We start from the raw sequence: 27,888 nt of genomic DNA, 5'->3' as shown, positions 1-27,888 counted from the left end.
TGAAGTGGTTAAGGCTTACCTCCAACTCACTACCTCTCTCTCTCCTTGTACATCTCATCTCCTTACTTTTGTGTCATCAGCAAATTACTAGCCCACCTCCCATTTCCTTTCACTCTCACTAACCATTTCTAAACCCCTGCCCCTCACCCTTGCATTTACCTCCCACACCATCCTATCCATGTACACATTGAACAGCCATGGTAAAATTACACAACCCTGGTACAGCCCCACATTCACCTCAAACCACTCACCATTTCCAACCCTAACACAAGCTCTACTAATCAGGTCATAACTTTTGACTGCCCCTAACTACTTTCCCCTATCTCATGCATCAGCAATTCCTCCCACAATATCTTCCAGTCAACCCTGTCATGAGCTTTCTCCAGATCCGCAAAAGCCCAAAAGACATTCTTACCTTTTGTCTATAATAATGATGTGCAATAATGATGATAATAGCAGTTGTTGCCTCCAATTTCACTATATGCAAAACCTGCAACCCTCCAGTGGTCGGCAATGGCCTCTGAACAAAGGGGTGAGAAATTATAGTAAAAAATGACAGGGATCTTGGTATCCCATCTGTAGATCAAGTGTCAACCCCTTAGAGCTGCATCTCCAGGTGGATCCAAGTGTCTTGAAGACAGACAGCAGGGAGATAATTCTCCGACATCCATCTTGCAGGACCACCACTTGCAGGGTCCTATCATTCCTTCCCTGAATAAAATAACCTGGCATTTGTTAGAATAACAACTTTGACCCCTTCAAATTCAAATTCAAGGGTTCTTCTAAGACAAATAAAATCACCTGGCACTACACAAAACTTACTTCCTCAGACCCAATGGTTCTTCAAAGATTAATTAAATTGTCTGGTATTAGCCAGACAAAATCTCTCTCAATCGGTTACACAATCTTATTTACCTAATTAGGCATTTATTTTTTTCCAGCATTCATCTCTGTTTCTGACTAAAAGGTCTCCTGTTGGCATGCTTTGCCATTGCAACCCATTGTGTGTCATGGCATCATAAGATACAAGGTGTCAGAAAAGTTCCAGGATTGGTGTCACAATAGATTTATTTCAAATCCAAACTACAAACTACAAGTTTTCCCCTCTGAAGTAATCCCCCTGGAGTCTAATGCACTTTCTCATCCTTCTTTGCCATGCTTGCATGCACTCCTGGAAGGATTCTTCTGGGATCCTCCACAGCTCCATCATCCCAGCCTTTTTGATGTCGTCCATATCTTCAACACGGGTTCCCTTGATGACACCCTTGAGCTTGGGGAAGAGAAAAATATCACACGGAGCCAGATTGGGTGAGTAGGGAGGTTGCTCCATCCAGCACGGTGATGTTCTTCTTAGCCAGGAACTGTCGAATTTTCAGGGCACTGTGAGCAGGTGCATTGTCATGGTGAACCATCCATGAGTTGTCCTGCCACAACTCTCGCCTCTTCTCGAACACTAAACAAAGCAAACACCCTAGTATCTCTTTGTAGACATGCTGGTTGATTGTCAGGCCCTGTGGCAAGAACTCGTAGTGGATGATGCCTCTCACATTGAAGAATGTGATCAACATGACTTTGACTTTGGACTTCAACTGCCTTGCTTTTTTCGGCCTTGGCGATGTCAGACTCTTCTACTGAAGGCTCTGGCATTTGGTCTCTGTGTTGTACTTAAAGATCCATGACTCATCACCAGTGATGACTCTCCCTAGCAAGTCTGGTTTGGTTTCAAGACAATCAAGGATATCCTGACACACTTGCATGTGTCTTTCCTTCTGGTCATTGTTCAGCAGTTTTGGTACCATCTTTGTGCAGACTTTCCACACATCAAAATTTTCAGTGATAATCTTCTGGATGTTGTCCTGATCAATGCCCAGCTAATTTGCGTTCAGTTGAACAGTCAGCCAATGATTGATATGCACCATCTGCCTGATGCACTCAATATTGGCCTCAGTTCTGCTCACTGAAGGCATTCTGCTCCTGGGGTCGTCTTCCATGTCCTCGCATCCCTCTTTAAACCTCATGCCCCACTCAAAAACACATGAGTGTGACATCATCTCATCTCCATACACTTGCTGCAGCAATCCCAATGCTTCTGACGGAGTTTTCCCCAACTGGACCAGAAATTTCAATTTTGTTCGTTGCTCTGTGTTCATTGCTTGATGAGCTGAAACAGAGAATATGTCTATAAAAGCATGTGGATAAAAAGCTCAAAAGCTACAGAGAGCTGAGATCACGTTCATATACTCCAGGGGGATTACTTTGAAGGGGAAAACTTGTAGTTTGTATTGAAATACATTTTTTGTGATATCAACATAAAATTGGCCTAAAAATAAGACACCATCTGCCCAAGATGCATGCATGCATTATACACAGACAATTAATCTGTTGTCTTGGTTCCCTCTAGCCGGAGATCCAGTCCCTGGTTTAGTTCATAATTCACTAAGTGAAGAGATTTTGTGGAATTGTCTGAACTAATTGTAAGGCTTTTATTGCATTTGGACTAAGGCATTTCAGATAGATGTTTAAAATTTTATCTGGGCCTTCACCATGGACATTTTTCAATCTCTTTATTGCCACTTCCATATCACTATTTACGAAGGGGAGAGGGCAACATCTTTGTCTAGTTTGAGCTTTCATAATTCTTTTGTTAGTTTCCTATTTTCTGAGTGGTAGATTTAAAACTTGCTTTGGAGAAGTGGTTGATGATGATATTGCATTAATATAATTGTAGATACATACATATACCAAAGGCTTTCTCCCCCTTACATGGGGGGGTAGCCAAAAAGAAAAAGGCATAGAAACCACTCCCACCCATCCCCTACATATTCCACTCCCCTCCACCCTCCCTCTCATCTTTATTATGATGTCTTTTTGTAAGATTAACCACTTCACTCTGGGCCAAAATCTCGCGGGCAGCATTAGCTGCCAGACGTACGATGTTGTGTCATAATACTCGCATCATAAAAAATAGTCACCGCTTATATCGATCGTTCTCTCTTTCACCCGTGAATTTTGATAACCATAGAAAATGTGATGAAGACAGTTTAGAGAGTATGTCATCATGCAGGGGCAACTACAATAAATATAATCAAGACGCCGATATGGCAGCCTCGCGTATCCACTTGCTCCTTGTGCCGCCTACGTAGGCGGCACCGTATGGAAGAGGTTAATAATGTAAAAGGTGCAAATAAAAATCTGGAAAGCTTATGAATGCAGAGAAAATTTGCTTGGGTTGTAAGAAAACATGTTATATCTTTATATAGTATAAAATCTATTGTGGATGATCAATGGTGTTATACAAAACATATGTTAAAAAATTAACAATATAAAATATATACATATCCATCCTTATGCTTGTGGTTCTAACATGCAAGATGAAAATGACTTCTTCATATCCGATTTTTTTTCTTGCATACTTCATATTGCAGAAAGACCCTTCTGGCATGACAGGGGAACTTACTAATTATATGAGGTTTGATGACTCTTTTCATGAAATTTACAGCTATAGATACAAATAAATATTTTCAGATCACTGAGTTGGAGACCTTCATATTATATCATGATTCAACTTTCATTTGAGTGGACTCCGTTGTTTGATCTTCTGTTGTCATGATTGCACCTATTGGGCTACTCTGGGTAAACAGAACTGGAATGTCTCCAAGCTTTGGGTTCTCCTTTTCAAGTAGTCGTATCCATGAGAGCAATGAGTCTCGACTTGAAGACCCTGTACAAATACAAAGGAAATTGTTCATGGCAGAGTAAACAGTTTATTTAAAAAAAAAAAAATATATATATATATTCTTTGAAATGAAACTAACATATGGGCATTACAAGATTATCAACTGTATTGCAAACTATAAATGCTGGCTAATTAAAAAAAAAAAAAAAAGGATAGTGGATGGTAGGATAGTCAAAAGGGTGTTATTGGATTATGCAGTGGAACCCAAATAAGAGAGGGGGGGGCGGGGGGTCGCCGATTTAATGAAGCGGCCTTGCTGTGGATGTGCTGTGTCTTGCGACACTGCTTCTGACCCAGGGCAGTGGACAAGGTGCAGGGATGACCCGTCATTCAGGAGGTGCTAAGATAAGAGGGAGGGTGGAGGGGTGTGGAGTGTATTCAGGGATGGAATGGGTGGGAATGATTTTATGCCTTTTTCTTTTTGGCTACCCCCCCTTGTAAGGGGGAAAAAGCCTTGGTATATGTATGTATGTATGTACCCAAATAAGAGGGTTGGAAGAGTTCTGGAAACAAATGCATTCAGGGGAGAGGCCAGTGGATTGTTAGATCATTACCTGGTAGCAAAGAAATTGAGAGATGTAAAATAGAGATTGAAAGAAAATGGAGGCCAGGAAGTGTTGATGATGAGTATACATACATACATACATATACCAAGGCTTTTTCCCCCTTCCAAGGGAGGTAGCCAAAAAGGGAAAGGCATAAAAACACTCCCACCCATTTCATCCCTAAATACACTCCACACCCCTCCCACCCTCCCTCTCATCTGAGCACCTCCTGGATGACGGGTCATCCCTGCACCCTGCCCACCGCCCTGGGTCAGAAGCAGTGTCGCAAGACACAGCACATCCACAGCAAGGCCGCTTCATTTAATCGGCGACCCCCCCTCTCCGTCCCCCCTTGCATATAAGGAGAGGACGGGGAGAAATCCCTTCGGGCTGCGTCAAAATTTACTCACGCATACTGCCTTGGTGGATTAAAGAGTGTAATGAGGAATAGACATTTGGGAATGGATGCGAAGAGGAGACTGTATGAAGGAGTGATTGTGCCAACAGCACTGTATGGGGCAGAAACGTGGAACATAAGAGAAGAAGAGAGAAGGAGTTTGAATGTGTTTGAGATGAGGTGTCTGAGAAGTATGGCGGGGGTTACTAGGCTGGATAGAGTGAGAAATGAGGAGCTGAGGAGGAGAACAGGGGTGAAAAAGGATTTGGGAGATAGGGTTGATGAAAGAATATTAGGATGGTTTGATGATGAGTATATTAAATTAAAAAGCACTAGAGAAAGAATAGTAAAGGCTGAGAAAAGTATGGGAAGTAATGAAGGATAAAAGAGAAACAGGAGTAGAAGAAGAATAGGTATATTTCAAGGAGGAAATGTTAAAAGTGCACAAAGATAGTGTGTGGGATGAGGAGGATGGGAGGGAGCAGAAGAGGCAGCAAATGGTGGTATCAAGAAGTGAAAGTGGTTGTGGTAGAAAAGAAGTATTTGAAAATTGGTTGTAAAGTACAATTAAGTATATGAGAGGTACAGGAGAATGAATGGAAGCAAAGCACAAGGCAAGGTAAGCTAAGAAGAGACCAGATGTAAGGTTGGGTAGGTGCCTGGTGGAGAATTTGAAAAGAATAAAAAGATGTTCTAAGAGGAAGCAAAAAGAGTGTTAAACTTACTTAGACATACTAGAACAGTGGCTAAGATAAAACAGAATGGAGGCCTACTCTCAGAATTCACCAGTGACACTGATCAACCCAGACAACCATGAATCACAGAAACATCTAACAGTGAAATTGAATGGCGAACTCCTTTTGGACAAGAACACAAAATCCTGGGCCTCACCTTTGATACTTATATTACCTTCAGCCAATGTATCAAAGAATGAAGAGTGAAAATCAACATGAAAACAAACATACTAAGATAAATAGGAACACAGATTTTGATTAACAGGAAGAAAATATAATCATAGTCTACAAACAAATCACAAGAACCACACTGAGTATGCCTCCCTTTCATGTCTCCTTACCCTCAAGAAAAAAAACATGGACAGCCTGCAAACTACACAGAAACAAACCATCAAATAAGAATAATAGAACGTATTAAAACAACCCCCAACAGAAAGTTTACAGAAACCAAATGCCCCCCTAAGGAACAGCACAAGAAAATAATAGCCACATAGTTCTTTGCAAGAACTCTTAATCCTACCATCCACCCCAATACATGGGAAAAGAAAGAGAGAAAGAGAGAGAGACAGGAGGAGAGAGAGGAAGAGAGAGGGAAAGAGTGAGGGAGGGAGACAGAGACAGAGAGAGAACAAGAGAGAGCATGAGAGAGAGAATGAGAAAAAGGGAGGCAGGAGAGAGAGAGATAATGGAGAGAGATAACAGAGTGAGACAGAGAGGGAGAGTGAGGCTAAACCATTCCAGTATTCTTTCATCCACCCTATCTGGCTCAGGAAATATACAATGTAAGAAGGGTTGGATTGGGGAAGAGAGGAATTAGAAATAAATACAGAGGAAGAATATGTGGAAACACAATTTTCTGGCTTGAGAGTAAAATGGAGGAAAACAGAAGAGTTCAAGAGATGTACAGATGAAATGAGACACAAGGTGGCACACTGCGAGCATGAAAGTGGTGAGAGAATGGGACAGAAGATTTGAAAGAAGAAGAAGAAAAAAAAAATAATAATAAAAAAATCTTGGAAGCAAGATCAAGTTAGAGAGCCACAGGAAGAGATAGAGATAGGAAGATAGTTAATGAAGGAAGAGATGGTTATATAAAGGTAGACGGGGCATTCTAGTCAATCAATCAGTTGCCCTGGTTTTCTCTTACAAGAAACCCACAACCACCCAGGAGCCTGGTCACAACCATAACTTTAGCCCATAAATCAGTCAGTGAGGAGTTTTATAAATTAAAAGGGTGAGGACTTCTCTCTTCTAAGTCTAGCTACTTTGCTTTGTGGGAAATGGCATGCAGGTTGGGGGGTTGGGGTGAATATGAACTTTTGCAAAAGAAAAATGAGGAGAATTTTCTTATACTAGGATCTAAATAGCAGGTTGGAACTATTCCTAACAAATAGAAATTATTCTCATAAAAAATATCTTTACCAGTTGCACATATGGCAAGAATATATCCATCATCCTGCTGATGTACACTCTGTAGTCTGGTCACTTCCTTCTTCTGCTCTTCTACTGGCTCCGTATTGAAAATTACCCTAATTTTGCTTACATCTGGACAAAATAAAAACTTCTTTTAGATAAAGTAAAACTAATATATAGAAAGTGTGCAAAACTATTCACATACTGTATATATTCTGTTCTGAAGACCTAAATTATACAAGAAATATAGCAACCAATCTAGATGTAAGCATAAATGGCATTAGGCAAAAACTAAGTGATAGTATTTTCAAACACTGTAACATAGTGGCATCCTTCATACTTATGTTTTTGCTACTGCCAGACAATTTTAGTTATCCAGCTGATACTGTTTGATAACAGCCATTACAATCAATCAATCACTGCCTCAAGTTTCACTACATAGAAAACTTAGCCCACAGTAGCTGGCAATGGTCCTTGGAACCTCCCACAGATCTCTTTGGGAAGAAACTTTGGACTATTGTCTATGTTGTATCAGTGTAGGACAGTTTGTAAATACCAATAATGAAATTGGCATAAATTATCAACATAAGATACTTGTAAGTCTTATAAACTCATGTTATCCTACATTACCATCTAAATCCTCTGAGGATGAAGGAGGCGGTGTGGATGGAGGTTCTGCGCGAAGAATGAAATACCCAAGGCACTGGTCACGTAAGTATATTCTAAAAGGTCCTTCCACCTGCAGACATTGTTTATAGATATCTTATTACATAATACATTTCTCAAGTCTTGCTTAACCTCCATGACTTATCTTTTCAATTCTTGATTCATCTCTACAATATGGTAACAAAATTTATACATTTTATTGAAACTGATGCCAAACTATTTAATTTTGGGGTGGCCTGGGTACAAATTGTGATACATATTTAAGGCTAGGTATGATAAATTGGAGAACAGGAGACAGGACCTAATGAAAATTGCTTCTTTCCTATATACTTTAATTAAGGGCAAAGTTGGCTAATGAAACTGAATCCAAGTAAGTGAAAAGTTAGGCATATAAGTGAAAATAATACAAAGCATGACTATTAGTTATTTGAAAAAAATAACCAATATGGTGAATGAAAATCTTGGTCTAATTATCAGTAATCACCTTAATCAATTTATGTATTGTACTTCTGCCTCAAAGAAAGCAAATAGGATATTGGGATTGGTAGCACAATCTTTTGACTTCAAAATCCAGCTTTCATCAGCCAGCTATATAGATCACTGGTCTGCCCACACTTGGATTTTGCTGTGTCTGCATGGTCCCCAGATCTCATTAAAGACATTGATAGATTTTGAAGAGTGCTGTGGTAAACTACAAAACTCATACCATATATAAGAGGCAAATGATATGAAATCTGCCTGGAGTGAAAGGTCTTCTGTTGACATGCTTTATCAGTGTAACTCATCATAACATGTAACATATACCTTAGAAGAATATAATAATTTGGCATGAACTTGAACAAATCTGTACAGCAAATCCTTGTATTGACAGGCTAATTCTACATAAAAAAAAATTCTCCAAGAATACAATGACAACAAAAATAATTTTCATAGATTTCTGCAACTCTACTTCTTATCAGTCTAACCAAAAGCCAATCAAATATTACATATTACATTATGTAAAAGAAAACAATAAATACTTATAGGTTTACTCTCTTACCTTTACTGATTCTTCAACTGGTAGCTGCTCAATAATTTCCCTCTGAGCATAACTCTGGCCACTTACAATCCAAGTATCATCAACAGAATCTTCTACTTCCTTTGTCTGGTGTGTGAGAGAGAGAGATATATATATATACATATATATATATAGAGAGAGAGAGAGAGAAATATATATATATATATATATATATTATACATACATACATACATACATACATATACCAAGGCTTTTCCCCCCTTCCAAGGGAGGTAGCCGTAAAGGGAAAGGCATAAAAACACTCCCACCCATTTCATCCCTAAATACACTCCACTCCCCTCCCACCCTCCCTCTCATCTGAGCACCTCCTGGATGACGGGTCATCCCTGCACCCTGCCCACCGCCCTGGGTCAGAAGCAGTGTCGCAAGACAGCACATCCACAGCAAGGCCGCTTCATTTAATCGGCGACCCCCCCTCTCCGTCCCCCTTTGCATATAAGGCGAGGACGGGGAGAAATCCCTTCGGGCTGCGTCAAAATTTACTCACACATACTACCTCACCCCCCACCCCCCCGCCCATTCCTCCTCATGCAGTCACAACATCATCCATATACAACCATTCTCCACTCACCTCTGTCTTCCGTCCTCTCCCTTCCTTCCTCAACAGACATTCCCCTCTTCCCCAAAGCCCCCTTCACCCCATCCATCCACCTCATCCTAGGACGTCCCCTCATGTTCACTCCCTCCACATCTGCCTTCCATACCTCTTTTACTAGTCTTTCTTCACTCATTCTTTCCATGTGTCCAAACCATCCTAATATTCTTTCATCAACCCTATCTCCCAAATCCTTTTTCACCCCTGTTCTCCTCCTCACCTCCTCATTTCTCACTCTATATATATCATACATACACATATACATATGAGTATATAGGTTAGGTTAGGTCAGCTTTTCTTTAATGATAAAATGAAGGAAATACAGTTTAACCCCTTCCATACGGTGCCGTACACGTAGGCGTCATGGACTTAGATCTCGGTGGCAGCAGCCAATGCCAGCTGTACGACGTGTCGTAATAATACTCGCATCATAAAATATAGTCACTGCTTATATCGATCGTTCTCTCTTCACCCGTGAATTTTGATAACCATAGAAAATGCGATTACAAAAGAATTAGAAAGAATGTCATTATGGAGGGGCGACTACAATAAATATAATCAAGACGCCGATATGGCAACCTCGCGAATACACTCGCTCCCCATGACGCCTACGTGTGCGGCACCGTATGGAAGGGGTTAAGCTGACATATATTCAGGATTCAATCTAGAACCTGAGTGTCAACCTCAACACTCCTTGAAGATGGAGGTAAGGGTGTTACAAAATTTTGAAGACACATAGCAGGGAGATGATTCTCTTTGATGCCTATCTTACAAGACCACCAACTGCATATATTCATTGCTGGTCCAACATTATTAGACATAGGCAATTACATAGAATACAAGGAAGGGTATTCTTATCATCATACTTACTCCAGTGCCTATACTTACATCCCAAACAACTATTTCAGTGGTGGGGTCCACAGAACACATTCTCTGAACACCCAGTTTTGCCAATTCCATTGCATCACTTGGTACTTGCTCAGGTAATGCCCATGGTGATGCATTCTGGCAAATAAAGAAGGATTGATCACTAAGTAGGTGTGTTTTAAGAATTAGTATAAAGCCCCAATTCTCTTATTCCATAGTAAAAATTATTCTGAAATAAGAAAATTACCAAATTCTACATTTTGTATATATGTATATAGAAATATATACATATACAAAATAACCAATCAATGGGGACCAACAACATGATGATATAGTCATTCTGAACCTTCTCTTCTAGTGCCATGGAAAATACCTAGCAAACCTCTGATCCACCTCCACCAAATACCAGCCTCCGGAAACATGTTCATAATCATATCACTCACCGCTCCATTAACACACTGAAAGACAACACACTGCTGCATGCCAGATCCCCTGACATCCACCCTTCTGAATCCTCTCTCCCACGAAAGGACAGAGTCCACCTGGCCAGGCTGCAGTGTGGCCACCACCCAGCACTTCTAAGCTACCAGAACAGGCTGGATGACCGCATTGTGAACAGCTGCCCAGGATGTAACACTTCACCCCATACCATACAACACATAATGGAAGACTGCATTATACACAATCATGCATGCAAACAACACAACATACACTCTATAAAGGATTTGTGGGAAAACCCAGTTTCCGCTGTGGCATTCCTTGGGGAGATGGGATTGCTCGGACAGACAGTCTAAGGAACGACAACAACAACAACAACCTCTATGTCATTTAAGCAACACATAAAAAACAGAGACTAAATGCATACTTGACTTAACACACTGAAATCAATTATAGGTACATTTGTACAAAACAAAGAAACTAATACTACAATATATAAACAATGCACATGCTCACTGATGAATTATGTGAGCCCCACATGAGACCCTCTGAGACATACCACAAGACCCTTCAAACCATACAAAACCAAGTCCTAGAGATAATTACAGGCTGCACAAATACAATATCAACAGATCATCTACACAATGAAACAAAAGTCCTCAAAGTCAAGGATCACCTTGACATGAGAGGCACACAAACACTTGCTGCAGCCTCAACAAACACAGCACACCCATTACACTACATAGGAGAACATCCACTCATGCCAAGAAACATAAAAACAACACCCAAATCCCAATATCACACACAAATACTTTGTTCTCTTCTTCCAAAACTTCCAGGCACCAGCCTCCGTAAACATATCCATAATCATATCACTCACTGCTCCTTCAATAAACTGAAAGACAACATATTGCTGCATGCCAGACCCCCTGATATCCATCCCTCTGAATACTCTCTCCCCTGTAAGGACAGAGTCCACTACTTGGCCAGAATGCAATACAACCACCATCCAGTCCTTCTAAGCTACCACAAGAGGCATTGCAGATAATTTTTATAAAGTAGCAGTTGCCGACAAGACTGACGAGTTAAACACCATTTGAGGATGGAGACTTTATTTGTATGACGTTTCGCTTATTACAGCTTTTTCAAGTACAGGCACTTGAAAAAGCTGTAATAAGTGAAACCTTGTACAAATAAAAGCTCCAGCCTCAAATGGTGTTTAACTTGCAGATAATTGTTTAGGGTACAACACTTCACCCTTTAGTATAGAACACATTATGGAAGACTGTACTGTGTACAATCACGCTTGCCAACAACACAATATACACTCTTTTTCTTTATACCTCTCATATGATTCTCTCATCCTATTTTGCAACCAATCTGAGAATATTGATTTCTTCTCTTCTACAATTTTCTTTGCTTCATCATCCCACCACTCACTATCCTTCCTTCTATTTCCTTCTGTCCTTATTCCACACACCATCTTTGCACACCTTGTGACTCCCTCCTTGCAACATCCCCATTACTCTATTCCTAGTTCTATTCTATTCTTCATTCCCTCCCACTCCTCTCTCAGCCTCTTCTTGTACTCCTTCTCCTTTCTCATTTAAGCAGTTTACTCTAAGCACCTCCCTACCTTCTGTCCTTTTCCTCTTTCTCCATCCATCCTCCACTCTCAATTTACCTTCCACCATAAAATAATCTGATATTCCCCACTCTTTCCCTCTTAGAACATGTACATCCAAAATTTTTCCTACTATTCTCCTGGGTACCACTATATAGTCCATTAAAGCCCTATCTACCACCCTTCCATCCACCCTCTCCCATGTGTATTTATGCTTGACTTTCTCCCTAAAAACTGTGTTTGCTATCATCAACTCTCTTGACACATCTTCATTATCAACTCTTTACAAAAAAAAATTTCTGGCACTCCACACTTCCCAACCACTGTCTATTGGTTCATCTCCTACCCTAGCATTGAGATCTCCCAATGCCACTACATTCACATTCCTCCCTAAACTCTCTATGCACTCATTTAAATCTATCCAAAAAGCCTCCCTTTCCTCTACACTCTTCTCACTACCAGGCCCATATGCACTTACAAAGACCCACATCTCCCTTCCCAGTTTCACCTTCATCCACATTAACCTTATAGAAAACTCTTTCCACCCCATCACATGCTTGCCTATCTCTTCACTTACTAGTACAGCCCTCCCTTCTCTCCCTTGTCCTCTCTTCATTCCTGACACCCTCCCAACTACACTCCCAAATTCAAACTTGTCCCTCCCTTTCAACTTAATTTCACTCAATCCCAACACATCCCTCTTTCTTCTCACAAACATACTACCCATCTCTTCCTTTTTACTTTCATCTGTACCACATCAGTGCACATTAAAATACTCAAACCTTAGGGTTCTAGTTGGAAAACTCCTCCCAGACCCTCTTATGCCTTTGCTTTTTTTTTTTTAGGAATGTCCCCTTTGGGGCTACAGAGAGTAGGATGCCTAGTAATATCCCTGTCCTGTTTTTGTTACCTTTTATGACATAAATGAGAACACTTGGTGGCAGTATTCTTTCTCCCCTACCACAGGGTTCAGCAAAAAAGGAAATGTACAATCAGAGAAGTGGTATGGGACTGTATCAAGAGTGGGGGGACAGTTGCAATATAATAAAGTAGCATAATTTCTCTATGAATAGAGATTTCCTCTATCAGAGATAAAATGATGTGTGGGTCTGGTCTGTAGATGTGCCCCATATAGACCCTTAAGTATCAGCTGCATGCTACCGAGTAATTTTAACCTCACAATAACATGCAGTCAATACCCAAGACAGATGTATATGCTCCATACATGTGTATATACCCCAGACAGGTGGTATTTAACTTGATTCCCTTTCTCTATAATTTACTTCCACCCCAACTCCTCCATTCCCTGCTACATATGACCCTAAATACTTAAAAAAATACCTTTCTCCAGCCTCTCTCCTATAGACTTACCTTCAATCTACCGTCACCTTCTCTCCTTCTACATGTTATTACTTTACTTTTGCCCAATTTACTTTCAGCTTTCTTCTCTTACATATCTTTTCAAACTTTGCCACTAACTGCCTCAGACATTTCTCTGACCCAAATACAAGCACAGCTATCCACAAACATTAACAATTAACCTTCCACTTCCCCCTACTCTCAATTACTAACTCCAATCCCACCTAATCAACCTCACATTTACCTCCTGTACCCCATCCATATACACACTGAACAACAATTATGACATTACACAACCCTGGCACAGCCCCAACTTCACTTCAATCCATTCACTTTCTCTATTCTGCACTAATTGTAGACCTAAGGGAAAGCCCAAGGATCAATACTGACTACAGTGAAGTTGTGAATTTCCAGTCAATTAAACTTGAAGCAACAATTATCATATCATCTATACCATTGTTGATCATTATCAAGCAAAGTTTTCTACTAATTTAAGTGCAGTATGCAAATATAGTTATGCAATAAAGCAACACAAATATCCACCAAAATCCTGCATAAAGATGTCATATCAGACCTCACTTCTTCTAAATTATCATACTACCCTAATCTGTATTGTTATAAGCACATCTTCCAAAAAAATTGATGCTGAAAGATACAAAGATGGGTCACCATGAGCATAGCTCCCTTCCCATATAATACAACAAGGTAAATACAACTAGAAAAACACAACACTTAACAAGAAAGCTTGAAGAGATAATGGCTAGACATAACTGCCCTCAGCACATGGGATGATTAGTATTGTGCTGGCACATATACTATCCTAAGTCTGCATTGTATATAGAAATTAGAGCTAACCTTAAATTTGGGCATCCAGTACATCATCCTGGCATATTTCCTCACTGGATGAGCTGTCTTGCCAAATGTGTTGATAAGAATCATTTCCATTTCACTGTCTGGTATCACACCTGTTTATATTACAGTATAAAGTAGAATAAAGAAATCAATTAACTTTTACTTCACCAAAAATGTACATGACAGTTCTGAATCCAGAGATCTCTGGTGGTGTATGTGTGTGTGTGAGGGGGAGGGGATTAGACAGGTGTTTAAATTTTGTTGGAACATATTTACATCAATAAACACTGATTGTGGGGTACATATACATACATACATATACCAAGGCTTTTTCCCCCTTACAAGGGAGGTAGCCAAAAAGGAAAAGGCATAAAATCATTCCCACCCATTCCATCCCTGAATACACTCCACACCCCTCCACCCTCCCTCTTATCTGAGCACCTCCTGGTACTTATGATATATCAAATAATATTTTTGTGTCCAGTAAAATAGATATTTTGTTTGAAAACACTTAATAATTATTAAGACAACATTGCACTACATTTATATATCAATCAATCTGTTGCCCCTGGTCTCTTTTGCAGAAGACCTGAAGCCTTTAGGTAACCGGCAACAGCCTTTGGGAAAGTCCACAAGTCACTCAAGGAAGATATATTATGTTACTGTCTAAGAACTGTTAGTGTAGGGCACTGTAGTATGAGGTGTTCTGTGCACTCTGTGTGCTGGTTGCATCTGGAGCAGCTTCAATTTGTGGCCAGGCCTATTTTGTCTTGATACTCTTTCAGTACTGGATGGTATCCTGAGCACAATCATGCCAACCAATAAGGTTCTCACCAGATGCAGGGAGGCTTTTTCTGTGGTGCTTATGTCTGGGGGCTGTTGGTAGAGTATTGAGTGTAGTGGTCTGTCTTGAAGCTTGTTTAGTGATCAGAGTGTATAAACATTTTGTGTGGTACAGGTGGTAGGTTGTTAAAGTGTTTGAGTAGTATATTGCTGGTGAAATATTTTGTTGCATTCTGTTGGTGGTACTTTTGAGAATGTAGTGTCATGTGTAGTATTAAGGGTTCTAGCATAAAAATGTGTTCCTGCCATTTTGTGGTGTTCAATAGTGCAGAATGACCCAAACAATAAAATTTCAGAATAAAAAGGCTATACAATGAAGTCCCTAACAATCCACTCTCCTAACTCCAAAACCATATCTAAACACCAATATTCTCTCATATACGACATGAAAACAGTAGACCAGCACAGTAAATACAAAATAGCAACAAGGAACACCTAAGTCTACTTGAATAAACTAGCATAATGGCTCAACAATAAGAAAATGGAAGCCTCAACCCAAAAATCAACAGTGATATTTCTTGCACCAGACAACCATGATTAGATAAAAACACCCTATTGTATCACTAAATGGACATATCTTTCCACTGGAAAGAACCCTAAAACTCTGGGCCTAACATTTGATCTCATATGACTTTCAGTCCATATATCAGACCTGACTGCAAAAATCAACAAGAAAGCTAATCTATCTAAAACCATCACAAGCACAGATTTTGGACAATAGAAAGAAACTCTAATATAACCATTATGCAACTTATTGACAGTAGCAGCTATGTAAATCACCTTCCATAATCATATGTAATACTGGTGCTAGGCATATTCATTTGATAAATTCAATTATTTGTACTCACAGAGACATGAATTAATTATAGACTAAAATTTTATAACATTTTATTTTTTTATTGCCCTAAATATATGTGTATGATCACTATTCATAACCAAATCATTATTTTTTTACCTTATGGCCTCACATTCATGGCAGAAAGTAAAAGTCTGGGTGGAATGAAAAGTGTCATGAGAAATAAGGAGTTGGAAATGAGTGCAAGGAGGATTGTATGAAGGAGTGATTTGATTGACAGCAGTATAGAGCAGACTTGGAATATATGTGAGGCCAAGAGGAGGAGTCTGAATGTCTTCAGGATGAAGTGTTTGAGGAATATGACAAGTATTACAAGAATGAAAGAGAATTAAGGAAGACATAAGTGTGAAATCTAAATACATTTGAGATGAAGTGTTTGAGAAGTCTAGGAGTTGTTATGAGGATCAATCAATCAGTCAATCAATCCATTGCCGCCCAGATCTGTTTTGCAGGAGACCCATGGTTCCTAAGTAACTGGCAATAGCTACTGGATTGGCCCACAAGTCACTCATGGAAGAAATATTGTATTGTTGTCTGGGTATGGCTAGGTTGAAGTTGTGTAAGATGAGATGTTCATTGTCTTCTGTGTGATGGTTGTATCTGAGACTGTTCATATTGTAGCAAAACCTATTCTGTGTTGGTGCTGTTTTAGTGTTGGATGACCTAAATGTAATCATGATAGTGTGACTTTTGCTTCTCTTGAGAGATTTTTCTGTGGGGATAATGTCTGGAGGGGTCTGATGGAGTAGGGAGTTTGGTGGTCAGTCTTGAAGTGCTTGTTTTGTAATCTGAGTGTGAATGTATTTCTATATAGATGTGTGTGGTGCAGGTGGTAACTTATTATAAATGTTTAAGTAGTATGCCACTGGTATGTTTTTGTTGTTGTTGTTGTTGTTGTTGCATTCAGTTGGTTGTGTTTGTGTGATACAGTGATAAAGGTGAATAGCATTGAGGGCTTTTGCAAAGAATTATGTACTGTTCCTATAATTCTTATGTGATGTGCTATGGGAAGAATTTTGGTTTCTATATAGGAAATGGAATGGGTGGAAGTGGTTTTTGCACCTTTTTCTTTTTGGCTACCCCCCATGTAGGGGGAAAAAGCCTTTGGTATATGTATGTATGTATATATAGTTGCTCTATTGGGGTAATTCTAGTACAAACTTACCAAAGTTTTCCATTTGCTCAAGGACATCAATGGCACATTGCTGTTGCTTTGGATAGTGCATGAACTCTGCCTGAAACATGTTCTGAGGGATCATCTTCCCCTTTGGCATCAAATCAACTAGCTTCTTGTACATCTGTATAAAAATGCCAAACAGATATGCATTTATATTTTTCTTTTTAACAAAGTAAAAACTTTAATTTTGACTAAATGCTAGTTAAAATTTCTTGAGTTTAATAGAATGACTGCATGTTTACTATCTTTACCTCCACATCTTTATGAACTCCAAAGGTCTCCATGTTTTGCAGAGCAGCATATATAAATTCCACATGGCCTCTCATGTGACGATCCCTTTCTCTAAAAACTTCTACTGCTAATTCAAAATTTTCTTTGTTCCTTTTTGCCCGATCAAAGTACGACAGAAGGGATACTCTTTTTTCATCCTCAGGAGACCTGAAAGAAAGACACTGCTGTAACTATAGTTATTTTGGGTAACTTTTACACACACTTTAAGAAATATGTTCAACTTACTTTTTGGCCATTCTCATAGGTTTTGTTGTTATATGTCTGACAGATGGTCTACATGTTGCAAGATTCATCTGAAGCTTGTAGGAATGCAACAGGGATTGAACAAGTTGAGCAGAATGTGTACTCCTCATTGGTATACCAAGCCAGAACATATTCAATTGTTGCTTCTGTACCCAAAGCCTTCACATGAGACTGATGGACCTAGTTAAGTAACCTGTACAAAAGAAAAAATAGCTGCATGAAATTTTAGACTATTAATTTCCTTTTAACATAGTTAATACATTAATACAAGAGCAACATAACTAAAACACATTCGAAAGTTTAGGTAATGTAAATTAAACTCATACAAAAGTCTACCTTTATCTTGACTTAATATGTGAGCTACTTTATACTTGTTACTTCTGATGAAGTCCAGTAAACAGCTGGCCCCCTTATGTGATCTCCAAATACTTTTAGAAGGCCTAAGATCACTGGAAATGCATGCAAGTTTTATATCGCTATATCCTTACTAATATTTTTATTAAGGCTCTGTACAAGGGGTAGGAAATGGAGTTCCTTGCATAAAACAAGTGGATTGTACTGTGTTTTCACTGACAGATCATCATCACTTCTACACTTAAGAACAATACTGCAATACAATTGTGTTATATTTTAGGTTTGTAGTGTCAGTTCAACTAGTAGGAAATTGACATGTATGAGTGTATGGTATTATGCTGTAGGAATGTTAATGTGTCACATTTGTTGTATATAATGTGGAGCATAGTTTGGAAAGAAGTCCCATCTCTTGAATAAATGCATAGAGAGATATTGATGTTGGTTAACCTAAAATTAGGTGTTGTGTGATCATTATTTGAGGGGGGACAAAGAAGGAGATGCATGAGACTGTTGCAAGGTATTGTGTATGTAGAGCTTTCTATTAAGATGTAAGGTATAGTAAGGGGTAACCACTTATGAGAGGGCTGTCTCAGGAAATGAGATGGCCATGGGTAAGATGAGAATACTCTGTGCTCAACCATATCAATGCTGTCTCAAAGTGTTGGTTATGCTGGTGAGAGGTGGGCCATAAGTGTCTATGGGGTCTGATAATTTCAAATGGTTTATTGGGTGTTCTTCCTAGCATTTAATGTGGGCTGGAAGGTGGGAAAGTAGTCTGTTGCAAGTGTGAATTGAAGGCACTGAATGGGACTGATGCTGCATCCTGATCTGCCTTGTCAGATGAAATGGCATCCAGCAAGAGGATACAGATTTGAAACTGGAGGAGACACATGATCCAAGAATGGATTTTGTGGATCAATGGGTGATAGGAGTGGAGGGTGGTGAGTGCTTCTAGGATACTTTATGAATCACAAATGATTATATAGGGTGGGGATTTGTGAATAGGGTGCAGGGTAGCAAGAATAGCAAAAAAATCAGTTGAAAAATTGAGGTGAAAGGGAAATGGGTTCCAAATCATGTGTCTGTGGGAGATATTGCCACATAACCCATTCTATGGTCAAAACAAAAGCAGTCTGTGTAGATATTAATAACAGAGGAATGGGAGGACAAGTCTAAATGAGATTCTTGTCAGATTTCAATTTACACACACACACACACATATATATATATATATATATATATATATATATATATATATATATATATTATATATATATATATATATATATATATATATATATATATATATAATATTTTTTTTCTCCAATTAGTATTTGCCTATAGGTAATTCATTAAAAAGATGCTAAACTCAGGAACCCTTATCTCTTTTTCTCCAGTTTTCATACCTAGCTATGAATCAATCTATGGTTTTAGTATAGACTATAAAATCTTTTAAGCTAGTCCAAGATATGGTGCATTTATTTGATTTTTTCATATCTTTCAGATATGTGGTTTCCTTTGGTTTGTTCCCATGACCGTATGGCACCCTTTGTCCTAAACCAAGAGATCTTAAGCAACACACACCCTTCACACTACATTTCACAAGCATCACCAACAATATACATACATACATATACCCCTTACATGGGGTGGGGTAGCCAAAAAGAAAAAGGCATAGAAATCACTCCCACCAATTTCATTTCCCATATATTCCACTCCCCTCCACCCTCCCTCCCATCTTGGCACCTCCTGGATGACGGGTCATCCCTGCATCCTGTCCACTGCCCTGGGTCAGAAGCAGTGTTGCAAGACACAGCATATCCACAGCAAGGCCGTTTCATAAATTCGGCGACCCCCCCTCTCCGTCCCCTCATGCAGGAAAGGAGAAGACGGGGAGAAATCCCTTCGGGCTGTGTCAAATTTTTTCTCATACATACTTCCTCACCCCCCCATCCCCCACCCACTCCCCCTCATGCATCACAGCCTCATCTATACACAATCTTTCTTCATTCACCCCTATCTTCAGTCCTCTCCTGTCCTTCCTTTACAGACATTCCTCTCTTTTGTAAAGCCCCTTTCACCCCATCCATCCATCTCATCCTAGGACGTCCCCTCATATTCACTCCTTCCACCTCTGCCTTCCACACTTCTTTTACTAATCTTTCTTCACTCATTCTTTCCATGTGTCCAAACCATCCCAATATTCTTTCATCAACCCTATCTCCCAGCTCCCTTTCTACCCCTGTTCTCCTCCTCACCTCCTCATTTCTCACTCTATCTAGCCTAGTAACCAACAAAATGCAACAAAAAACTACACCAGCAGCATACTATTCAAACATCTATAATAACTTACAACCACACAAAACATCCACACAGATACACATTCCCACCCAGATCACTGAAAGAACCCTTTAAGAAAGACAGCCAAACCCAATAGTCCAGCAACTAACCCCAAATATAAGCCCCAGAGAGAAAATCCTCCTGCACCTGACAAGAACCACACTGGAGTGCCTATGCTCAATACATCATCCAACTTTAAGACCGTACCAACAGAACAGGTCTGGCTACAGATTCAAACTGTTCCAGGTGCACCCACAACACAGGGGACACAAACCATCTTGTACTACAATGTCCCACTTAACAACAACACCATATCTCTTCTCTAATCGACTTATGGTCCTGCCCGGAGACTGTTGCCAGTTTCCTGGGGGCTGTGGGTCTTCTGCAAGAGAGAACAGGGGCAATGGATTGACTGATCGATTGGACTAAGAGCACTAATACAGAGCAGCATATAATTCTCCAACAAAATAAAACAACCTAAGCAATCATTAACAGTTACTACAGCAGAAATAGTCATAATCAAACCATATATAAAGAAAAGTAGATACATCACAATCATCTACATAACACCCTCTACATCAACTACTCAGGGCTAAATCCCCAAACTCAAACCTTTCTACATACTGCATTTCCAACCATATACTGGTAAATGACATGAATCCACACCATCCCGTTAATCTAATTACTGTCCAAAATCCTATAAATGGAAAAAAAATAATTGTGTAAAATACACCATCCCTGCTTGCCTGTGATAGGAGAAAACATTGATAACTACAAAAAAAAAATGGATAGGCAAATACAAGAGTTCTACCTACATTGAAAATAAGTATATGGGAACTTAGCTAGGGAAAATATTTGGGTCACATTTTAATATATTCATAGAAAGTATGCAACTTCCACAGATAAATACAAAAACACTAATTAATAAAATTATATATTCAGGGATAGTATAAGTATACATCTCTAGGGCTACTATATTCTTGGCAATTTCTTTCTGATATTCTGACAAGTAAGATCGATCAACTCACTCTCCATTCAAGCATGCTTTGGGAACCTCCAGTACTTAGTGTTAAGAATAAATTTTATTAAAATTTTAGAATCACACAAACAGATTATTAACATGAAATTTATGTTGTCCAATAGCTCCTAACCTAATATAAAATATCCATTCCATTGAAAAATAGAACTTTGAAATGCAAAAACTAAAGAAGTAAAAAATGAGGTGGCATGATAATGGAGTAATACCCAATTTTATAGAAGTAATACATCTTAAATATAAATCCCTGCATGCATTATAGGAAAACAGTAGTTTTAATTTAACTTTAATATAAAGCCCTAAAGGATTGGTTGAAGGGAATTAACCTTTTAAATGAAAACTTCCTTATACTGAATAAAGCTTGTTCATATTATGATATTGGCCAGAATAAGCTCATGAACAGTGAGTAGGCTATATCACACACGATTCATCTCTCAAGACATTGATAGATCCTCAATTCCTTTGTACAACCACCATAATGTTTGTGGCAGCCATACACAGTGAAATGGTTAATTTTGTAAGCTAAAGTACACCTTCTGGATGGAAATTAATGTCACAATAATCTAAACAGTCTAATGTAAATGAATGTAAAATGTTCTACCAGTAACCATTACCATGTCTATATGCCTTTTCCCGGTATTCTCAAATAAGTTTTATTTTTCATAATATAGAAAAATACGCATGATCATTCCTGTGAATAGACTGGGTTTATAATTTTGAAGATTACGTAACAAGTGAATATACTTATGTTTTCTGACTTTAATGCTGGAAGTAGTACGGGATATATACTTCGCAAGCCGCTACATTTGTTTACATTCGATCAGCTGACTCCTTCGATCACTGTATATGACCGGATTACCAAGTAAAACTGGTGGTACTCTGGGTGTTTCTTTTGGGGGACCATGTACAGCTATTTATCATGTATTATACAATGAATACTCTAATTGTTTTTCTCGCTGATGCACACATATTTACTTGATGAAAATAAAGTTATAAATATGCAGTGAACATAATCGTGATCGATTGCCTACTTTGCAGCTAAGCGAAAACCCTAGTCCATTGGGGATCGGGTGTTTTGGGGGACTCAATGTATCATGGTAGCATCTAATTTATCATGGCTTACATACTTTTGTTGTTGTTTTCTGATTGATAAATATGTACTGACTTTATAAAAATTAAATTTGTGAGTATGTAGTAAACAAAATTATGACCTATGTACCTATTATCACACAGATCAAGGACGTTACCATAAAAACAAAATGTTTGATTAATGGCCAGGGCCAATCATAGCAGCAAACTTCATACTTCGGAATCAGCGTTGTGGTCTACCTTGTCACTAGACACGAGGCAGTCCACCTGCCTCTGAGTAGAAGGTCGGAATCTACATTCCGCTGGATCCGCTTAGGATATCGATGTGGGTGCCAAATGGTACGTGCGTGGAGAGACCATCACGAACGCCTCAAACTCTGTTGGACCCACATGCCATAGCCCCCTCCACCACTACCTGCTGAAGAGTAGAGTCATGGCCATTCTTGGCCTACGAGGACTCAAGCCGCCACACACCGTGGCACCTCACCGTCTCCCCTTCCGAAGCAACTCTCCGCTTCTCGGGGGCACATTTTCCTCCCAGCGCCGCTAGCAATTGAGGAGTACCCTACCCTGAGATCAGGGCGCCGTCGCTTATAAGAGTGGCAATGAGCGGACAACAAATCGTGTATGTGAACTGTCCCGGACCACCAGCAAGGTTGGGGTCCAAGCAGGTAAAAAAAACTGTCTCCGTGTGTGGTGAACAGAGCCCCCACATGTGCGTCTACACTACATTTTGGCTTATAGTAACGTCGCTGCAGAAATGGGATGGGCAAGTAATTTATATGTTGTGAAGAAATAGCTGGCCTTCGGCCTTATATTACTATCGTGTAGATTAAGTCCCTATTACGCCTGCACTACAAACATTTGTATCCTCATGAAAGCACAACCTAGGCCCTGCCGAGCCATGTTTCGGTGAGGTTGGGTCGTTTGCTACTTTAGTGTAGGCAAGCAGTGTATATAAGGAGCTTAGGTTGTAGTCTCCACATGCAGTTCTCTACAGCACTTGTAACCAGCGGTGCGCGACCCAAGGCCTCGCGGTCAGAGCCTCGGAGCCCCGACCGCCCGACCCAGCCTAGGTCGACACTCGCACTAACTAGAATAAAAACCCATGAAACTCACTCGAGCTTCATTTACTCCCTCGTCACCATAACCACACATAGCGTTCACTTAATGTTACACGTGTCCCTTTGGCTGGGTGTATACGATGAGGCAAAAGAAGGGAAGGGCCTCAGGTTTAGTTGGAGAGATTGGTGGATTTTGATCATAATGTTGAGTACAAAAGATGTGAGTTCATTATTCTATTGGAATTAACATACGAATGAAAGAATGGGGCATATCATATTGCACATTCCTAGGCTTTGGTCCTTAAGGGACCCAAGAGTTGACCTAAATATCGTTTCTCAATTTCCTTACAAAACATCTTTTTATTACTTTAAAACTTTTCTGCCATACTCTTACCCAATTTCGCATCTGCTCTCCTCTTTGTATCCTTTATCTTATGCTTTACTTCTCTTTTCTTTGTACCTTTCATATGATTTCCTCGTCCTATTTTATAACCAATCTGTGAAAGCTCGCTTCTTCTCTTCTACAACCTTCTTTGCTTCCTCATCTCACCACTCAATAACAGTAATAATAATGATAATAATAATAACAATAATAATAATGATAATAATAATAATAATAATAATAATAATAATAATAATGATAATAATAATGATAATAATAATAATAATGATAATAATAATAATGATAATAATAATAGTAATAGTAATAATAATAATAATAATAATAATTATAATAATAATAATAATAATAATAATAATAATAATGATAACAATGATAACAATGATAGCAATAATAATAATAATAATAATAATAATAATAATAATGATAATAATAATAATAATAATAATAATAATAATAATGATAATAATAATAATAATAATAATAATAATAATAATAATAATAATAATAATAATAATAATAATAATAATAATAATAATAATAATGATAATAATAATAATAATAATAATAATAATAAAAACACGCGCATGCAAGAAACGACTATACAAAAAACCGCTGGAAGAACGGAAATTTGACAGGGGTGTTGTAGATAAATGTAAAGATGAACCGAAACTGTTTTAAAGGTTTATCAGTGGTAAATTGGGGTGGGTAGCGAGGTCTTTGAGAAGCCCTCAGATCAGGTAGAAATAATAGATAAAAGTTTCCAATCTATCTTAACAAAGAAAATAATTTATTTGGAGGAAAGCGAAGGGAGTAAGAATTCGAGTTTAGAAGATACAAGTGTAGAAGCGAGGAAAGTGCTCATTTTTTTTTTTTTTTTATCACTGGATGTGTCAAAAGCTTCAGGACCTCTGATAGGATCTCAGACTGGATATTCAAAGAATGTAGGGAACAACTGGTGGACACGATTCACAGTCTTTTTGTGTGTTCGATAAAAGAACGCTTGGTTGGAAAATGGTTATTGTGGCACCAGTTCACAAAGGTGGGAGTAATGAGGCACCACTAGATTATAGGCAGGTATCACCGACCAGCACAAAAGTGAAACTTTGTGAAAGGATTGTGAAGGGCATTTTGACAGACAGACAGTCAATTTGGCTTCAGATCTGGAGGGTCATGCGTGTCAAACTTTGAAATGTTCTACTCGAGGGTGAAAGGTGATGTGCTCAAAGGGAGGGAGAGAGAGGGTGGGTGGAATGCTTGTACCTCGACCCAGAGAAGGCTTTTGATAAAACACGTCACAGTCGACTTGTGTGGAAATACGAGGACTAAGAGGCACACCATTCGAATGAATGAAATGTTTTTTAATTAAAGGAATGTACATGAGGACCGAGAGAATACAAAGGGCATAAACCAAAATGGTCCTCAGCCTGGCAGATAAACCATGCGGGTTTTAAAAGAATGGGCCTGCCAACTTTGAAAGATCGAAGGGTAAGAGGTGATATCATTACAGTACGTTATTCAGCTCACTAGAAGGGGTAGACTGCATTGGCAGAAGCAATTTCATAATTAGGGTTAATAGGGCTTTCAGTGGTCATGAGGACAAATAAATGAAGACTACATGCCAAAAGGATATGAAGAAATACAGTTTACCATATTGATACATGGACAGTTGAATAGTTCCGAAGGTGATATGACCCAAGCTGGAATAATACATGAATTAAAATCTAAATATGATAATTGGAAATCAAAGATATAGACTAAGTTGGAACTATATATGAATTTGAGGGTACAACTTTAGCATGTGATCTATATCCCCGCATGTGATCTACAACTACAAATTACAACAGAGTGTGATCTATATGCCGAATGTGACCTAGAATAATACAGACATACTAATTAAGCGTTTGATCTACGTGCGAATGTGATCGGACAAATTGCACTGCCTTAGTCCGGATCCTTTCCTGTATACTGCAGATATGTAATCACAATCATCAGGTAAATATACACATTTATCAGTGATATGAGTGGAATAGGTAGCTCTGCAAACTTATTTGCAGATAATGCCAAGATCGTGAAGAAAGTGAAATGAAAAAGGAAGAGGATTGTAAACTGCTACAGGAAGACTTAGATGTGGTTGAACGTAGCCGGTAGAGGAAGACGAATGAAAAAAGAATCACGACGGGATATGAAAAAGTGAAGGAGGAAAATCACTTCGTGCTTTTAGTCAGGGATGACGCCTCACCAGAGTCATGTAAAGGGAAAAGCAGGAGAGTTGGTGAAGAGTACAAGAGTGGCATTTCATTATACGGATGAGGGTATGGGGAAAGAAAAAACAATTGAAAGTTTGATTCGTCCCAGTTTAATATATGCAGCGGCGTAATGGCCACCACAACGAAAGAATTATACGTAGAAGGAGTACAAAGGGGAGCGACCAAGATGATCCCAAGCCTAAGTGATAAGACATATGGTGGGAGACTGAGAAAACTTGGCCTTCTTGCATTGGAAGAGCGCAGGCAGAGAAGAGCCATGGTAAAGATATTTAGATAATAAAAAAAAAAGTTATGGAAAAAATACACATAGTGGATGAAAGGTTGACAAAGAAGCCATGTTAAAAAGTTGTGAATGGAAGATGGTTTAGAGTATGTTAGGAAGTGATTCCATGTCATAATGCCACCGGTCAAAATACCAAATTCAAAATCCCGCAATGATGTCTCGCACTATGAGTAGGGCCTGACATAATGTCTATAGAACTATAACGCAAACTTTGGTGAATAGCTATGAAATAAACGTTATGGCATTTCATCAATAATTTCAGTACGTTTGAGTATTCTGTGTTTTTGAAGATTGAAGGAGAACAGTACATGGCTAATTCCATTTTCCTTTGATCAAAGCGTCCGTATGATTATGTAAAGACCAAGGACCAAGGACTACTATTATTATAATACTAGTCCTTGGTAAAGACCTAAAAACATCATTCACCCTTTAATCAAATATATTTACATATTCACTTTTAGAATAAGTAAAAATATATATATAATGTGTGTATGTGTATGTGTGTGCGCGTGTGTGTTGCGTGTGCGTGTGAGGTGACAGTATTACACACACACACACACACACACACACACACACACACACACACACACAAACACACACACACACACACACACACACACACGCATGAGCTATGAGCTCTCTTCCAGGAAAATTATAAATATTGCTCACGAGTTCAACACGGGATCCAAGACCTTTGGTAAATCTCACCTTCAAGGAAAGTGTCAATGCGCGCGTCGGGCACACGTCCGGTCAAGAACAAGCGCTGGCTTTAATTAACATCTGCCCTCAACTGAATGAAGGCGCCTATCTATATAGTGATGGGCAGTCTTACATCGAGTCTCAAAGCACCAAAGTCTTTTCTGATTGCAAAGCTACCTTGGCCTTTCACAGGAAAAACATCAAATTCTCGATTAACCAGATGAGGTTGAATAACTTCTGCACGAATTCAACAAAAAAGATAACAAGTCAGTCTATTCAAAAGTAAAGGACAGAATGACAGTTGGGAGGGTCGTTTACTGCCGTGGCCACGTCACTTCAAGTGAGAGACGAGAAGGGGAAAGGGGATCCACATTAGTCAATATTTGTAGGGAGCTGGGTAGGTCTGGGTGGAAGGCCCTTCTGCCTACGAAACAACGGTGAAGTCCTTATCGCACGGCACAGACCCGAGCTGCTTCCTGAGGCGACAGGATATGTGTGTGTGTGTGTGTGTGTGTGTGTGTGTGTGTGTGTGTGTGTGTGTGTGTGTGTGTGTGTGTGTGTGTGTGTGTGTGTGTGTGTGTGTGTGTGTGTGTGTGTGTGTGTGTGTGTGTGTGTGTGTGTGTGTGTGTGTGTGTGTGT

General features: G+C 39.2%; 2 protein-coding genes across 6 annotated transcripts; both read right to left on the bottom strand.

Moving 5' to 3' along the window:
• Positions 1 to 1,628: 1,628 nt before the first annotated feature.
• LOC143035565 (protein GVQW3-like) lies at positions 1,629 to 2,580 on the bottom strand. The gene is made up of 3 exons (XM_076202432.1): positions 2,544 to 2,580; positions 1,959 to 2,161; positions 1,629 to 1,871 (listed from the first exon to the last, which is right to left on the bottom strand). The coding sequence occupies exons 1-3, from the start codon at positions 2,578 to 2,580 to the stop codon at positions 1,629 to 1,631; spliced, it is 483 nt and encodes a 160-aa protein (XP_076058547.1).
• Positions 2,581 to 3,234: 654 nt separating this feature from the next.
• ECSIT (evolutionarily conserved signaling intermediate in Toll pathway, mitochondrial) lies at positions 3,235 to 22,316 on the bottom strand. 5 transcript variants are annotated; one of them, XM_076202736.1, is made up of 10 exons: positions 22,203 to 22,316; positions 17,697 to 17,907; positions 17,432 to 17,618; positions 17,169 to 17,301; positions 14,308 to 14,417; positions 10,053 to 10,169; positions 8,531 to 8,635; positions 7,456 to 7,564; positions 6,835 to 6,957; positions 3,235 to 3,721 (listed from the first exon to the last, which is right to left on the bottom strand). In XM_076202736.1, the coding sequence occupies exons 2-10, from the start codon at positions 17,843 to 17,845 to the stop codon at positions 3,555 to 3,557; spliced, it is 1,200 nt and encodes a 399-aa protein (XP_076058851.1). In that variant the 5' UTR covers positions 17,846 to 17,907; positions 22,203 to 22,316; the 3' UTR covers positions 3,235 to 3,554. The 5 variants fall into 5 exon arrangements, with proteins under 5 accessions (XP_076058851.1, XP_076058852.1, XP_076058853.1 ...); XM_076202737.1 differs by having other exon boundaries at positions 22,189 to 22,278; XM_076202738.1 differs by lacking the exon at positions 22,203 to 22,316 and adding an exon at positions 22,059 to 22,179.
• Between the last annotated feature and the right edge of the window lie 5,572 nt (positions 22,317 to 27,888).

This window comes from Oratosquilla oratoria, chromosome 19 (genome assembly GCF_046742065.1).
Source record: "Oratosquilla oratoria isolate Oo_2021 chromosome 19, ASM4674206v1, whole genome shotgun sequence".
NCBI classification, from domain to species: domain Eukaryota; kingdom Metazoa; phylum Arthropoda; class Malacostraca; order Stomatopoda; family Squillidae; genus Oratosquilla; species Oratosquilla oratoria.
This window is presented reverse-complemented; position numbering and strand designations above follow the sequence as displayed.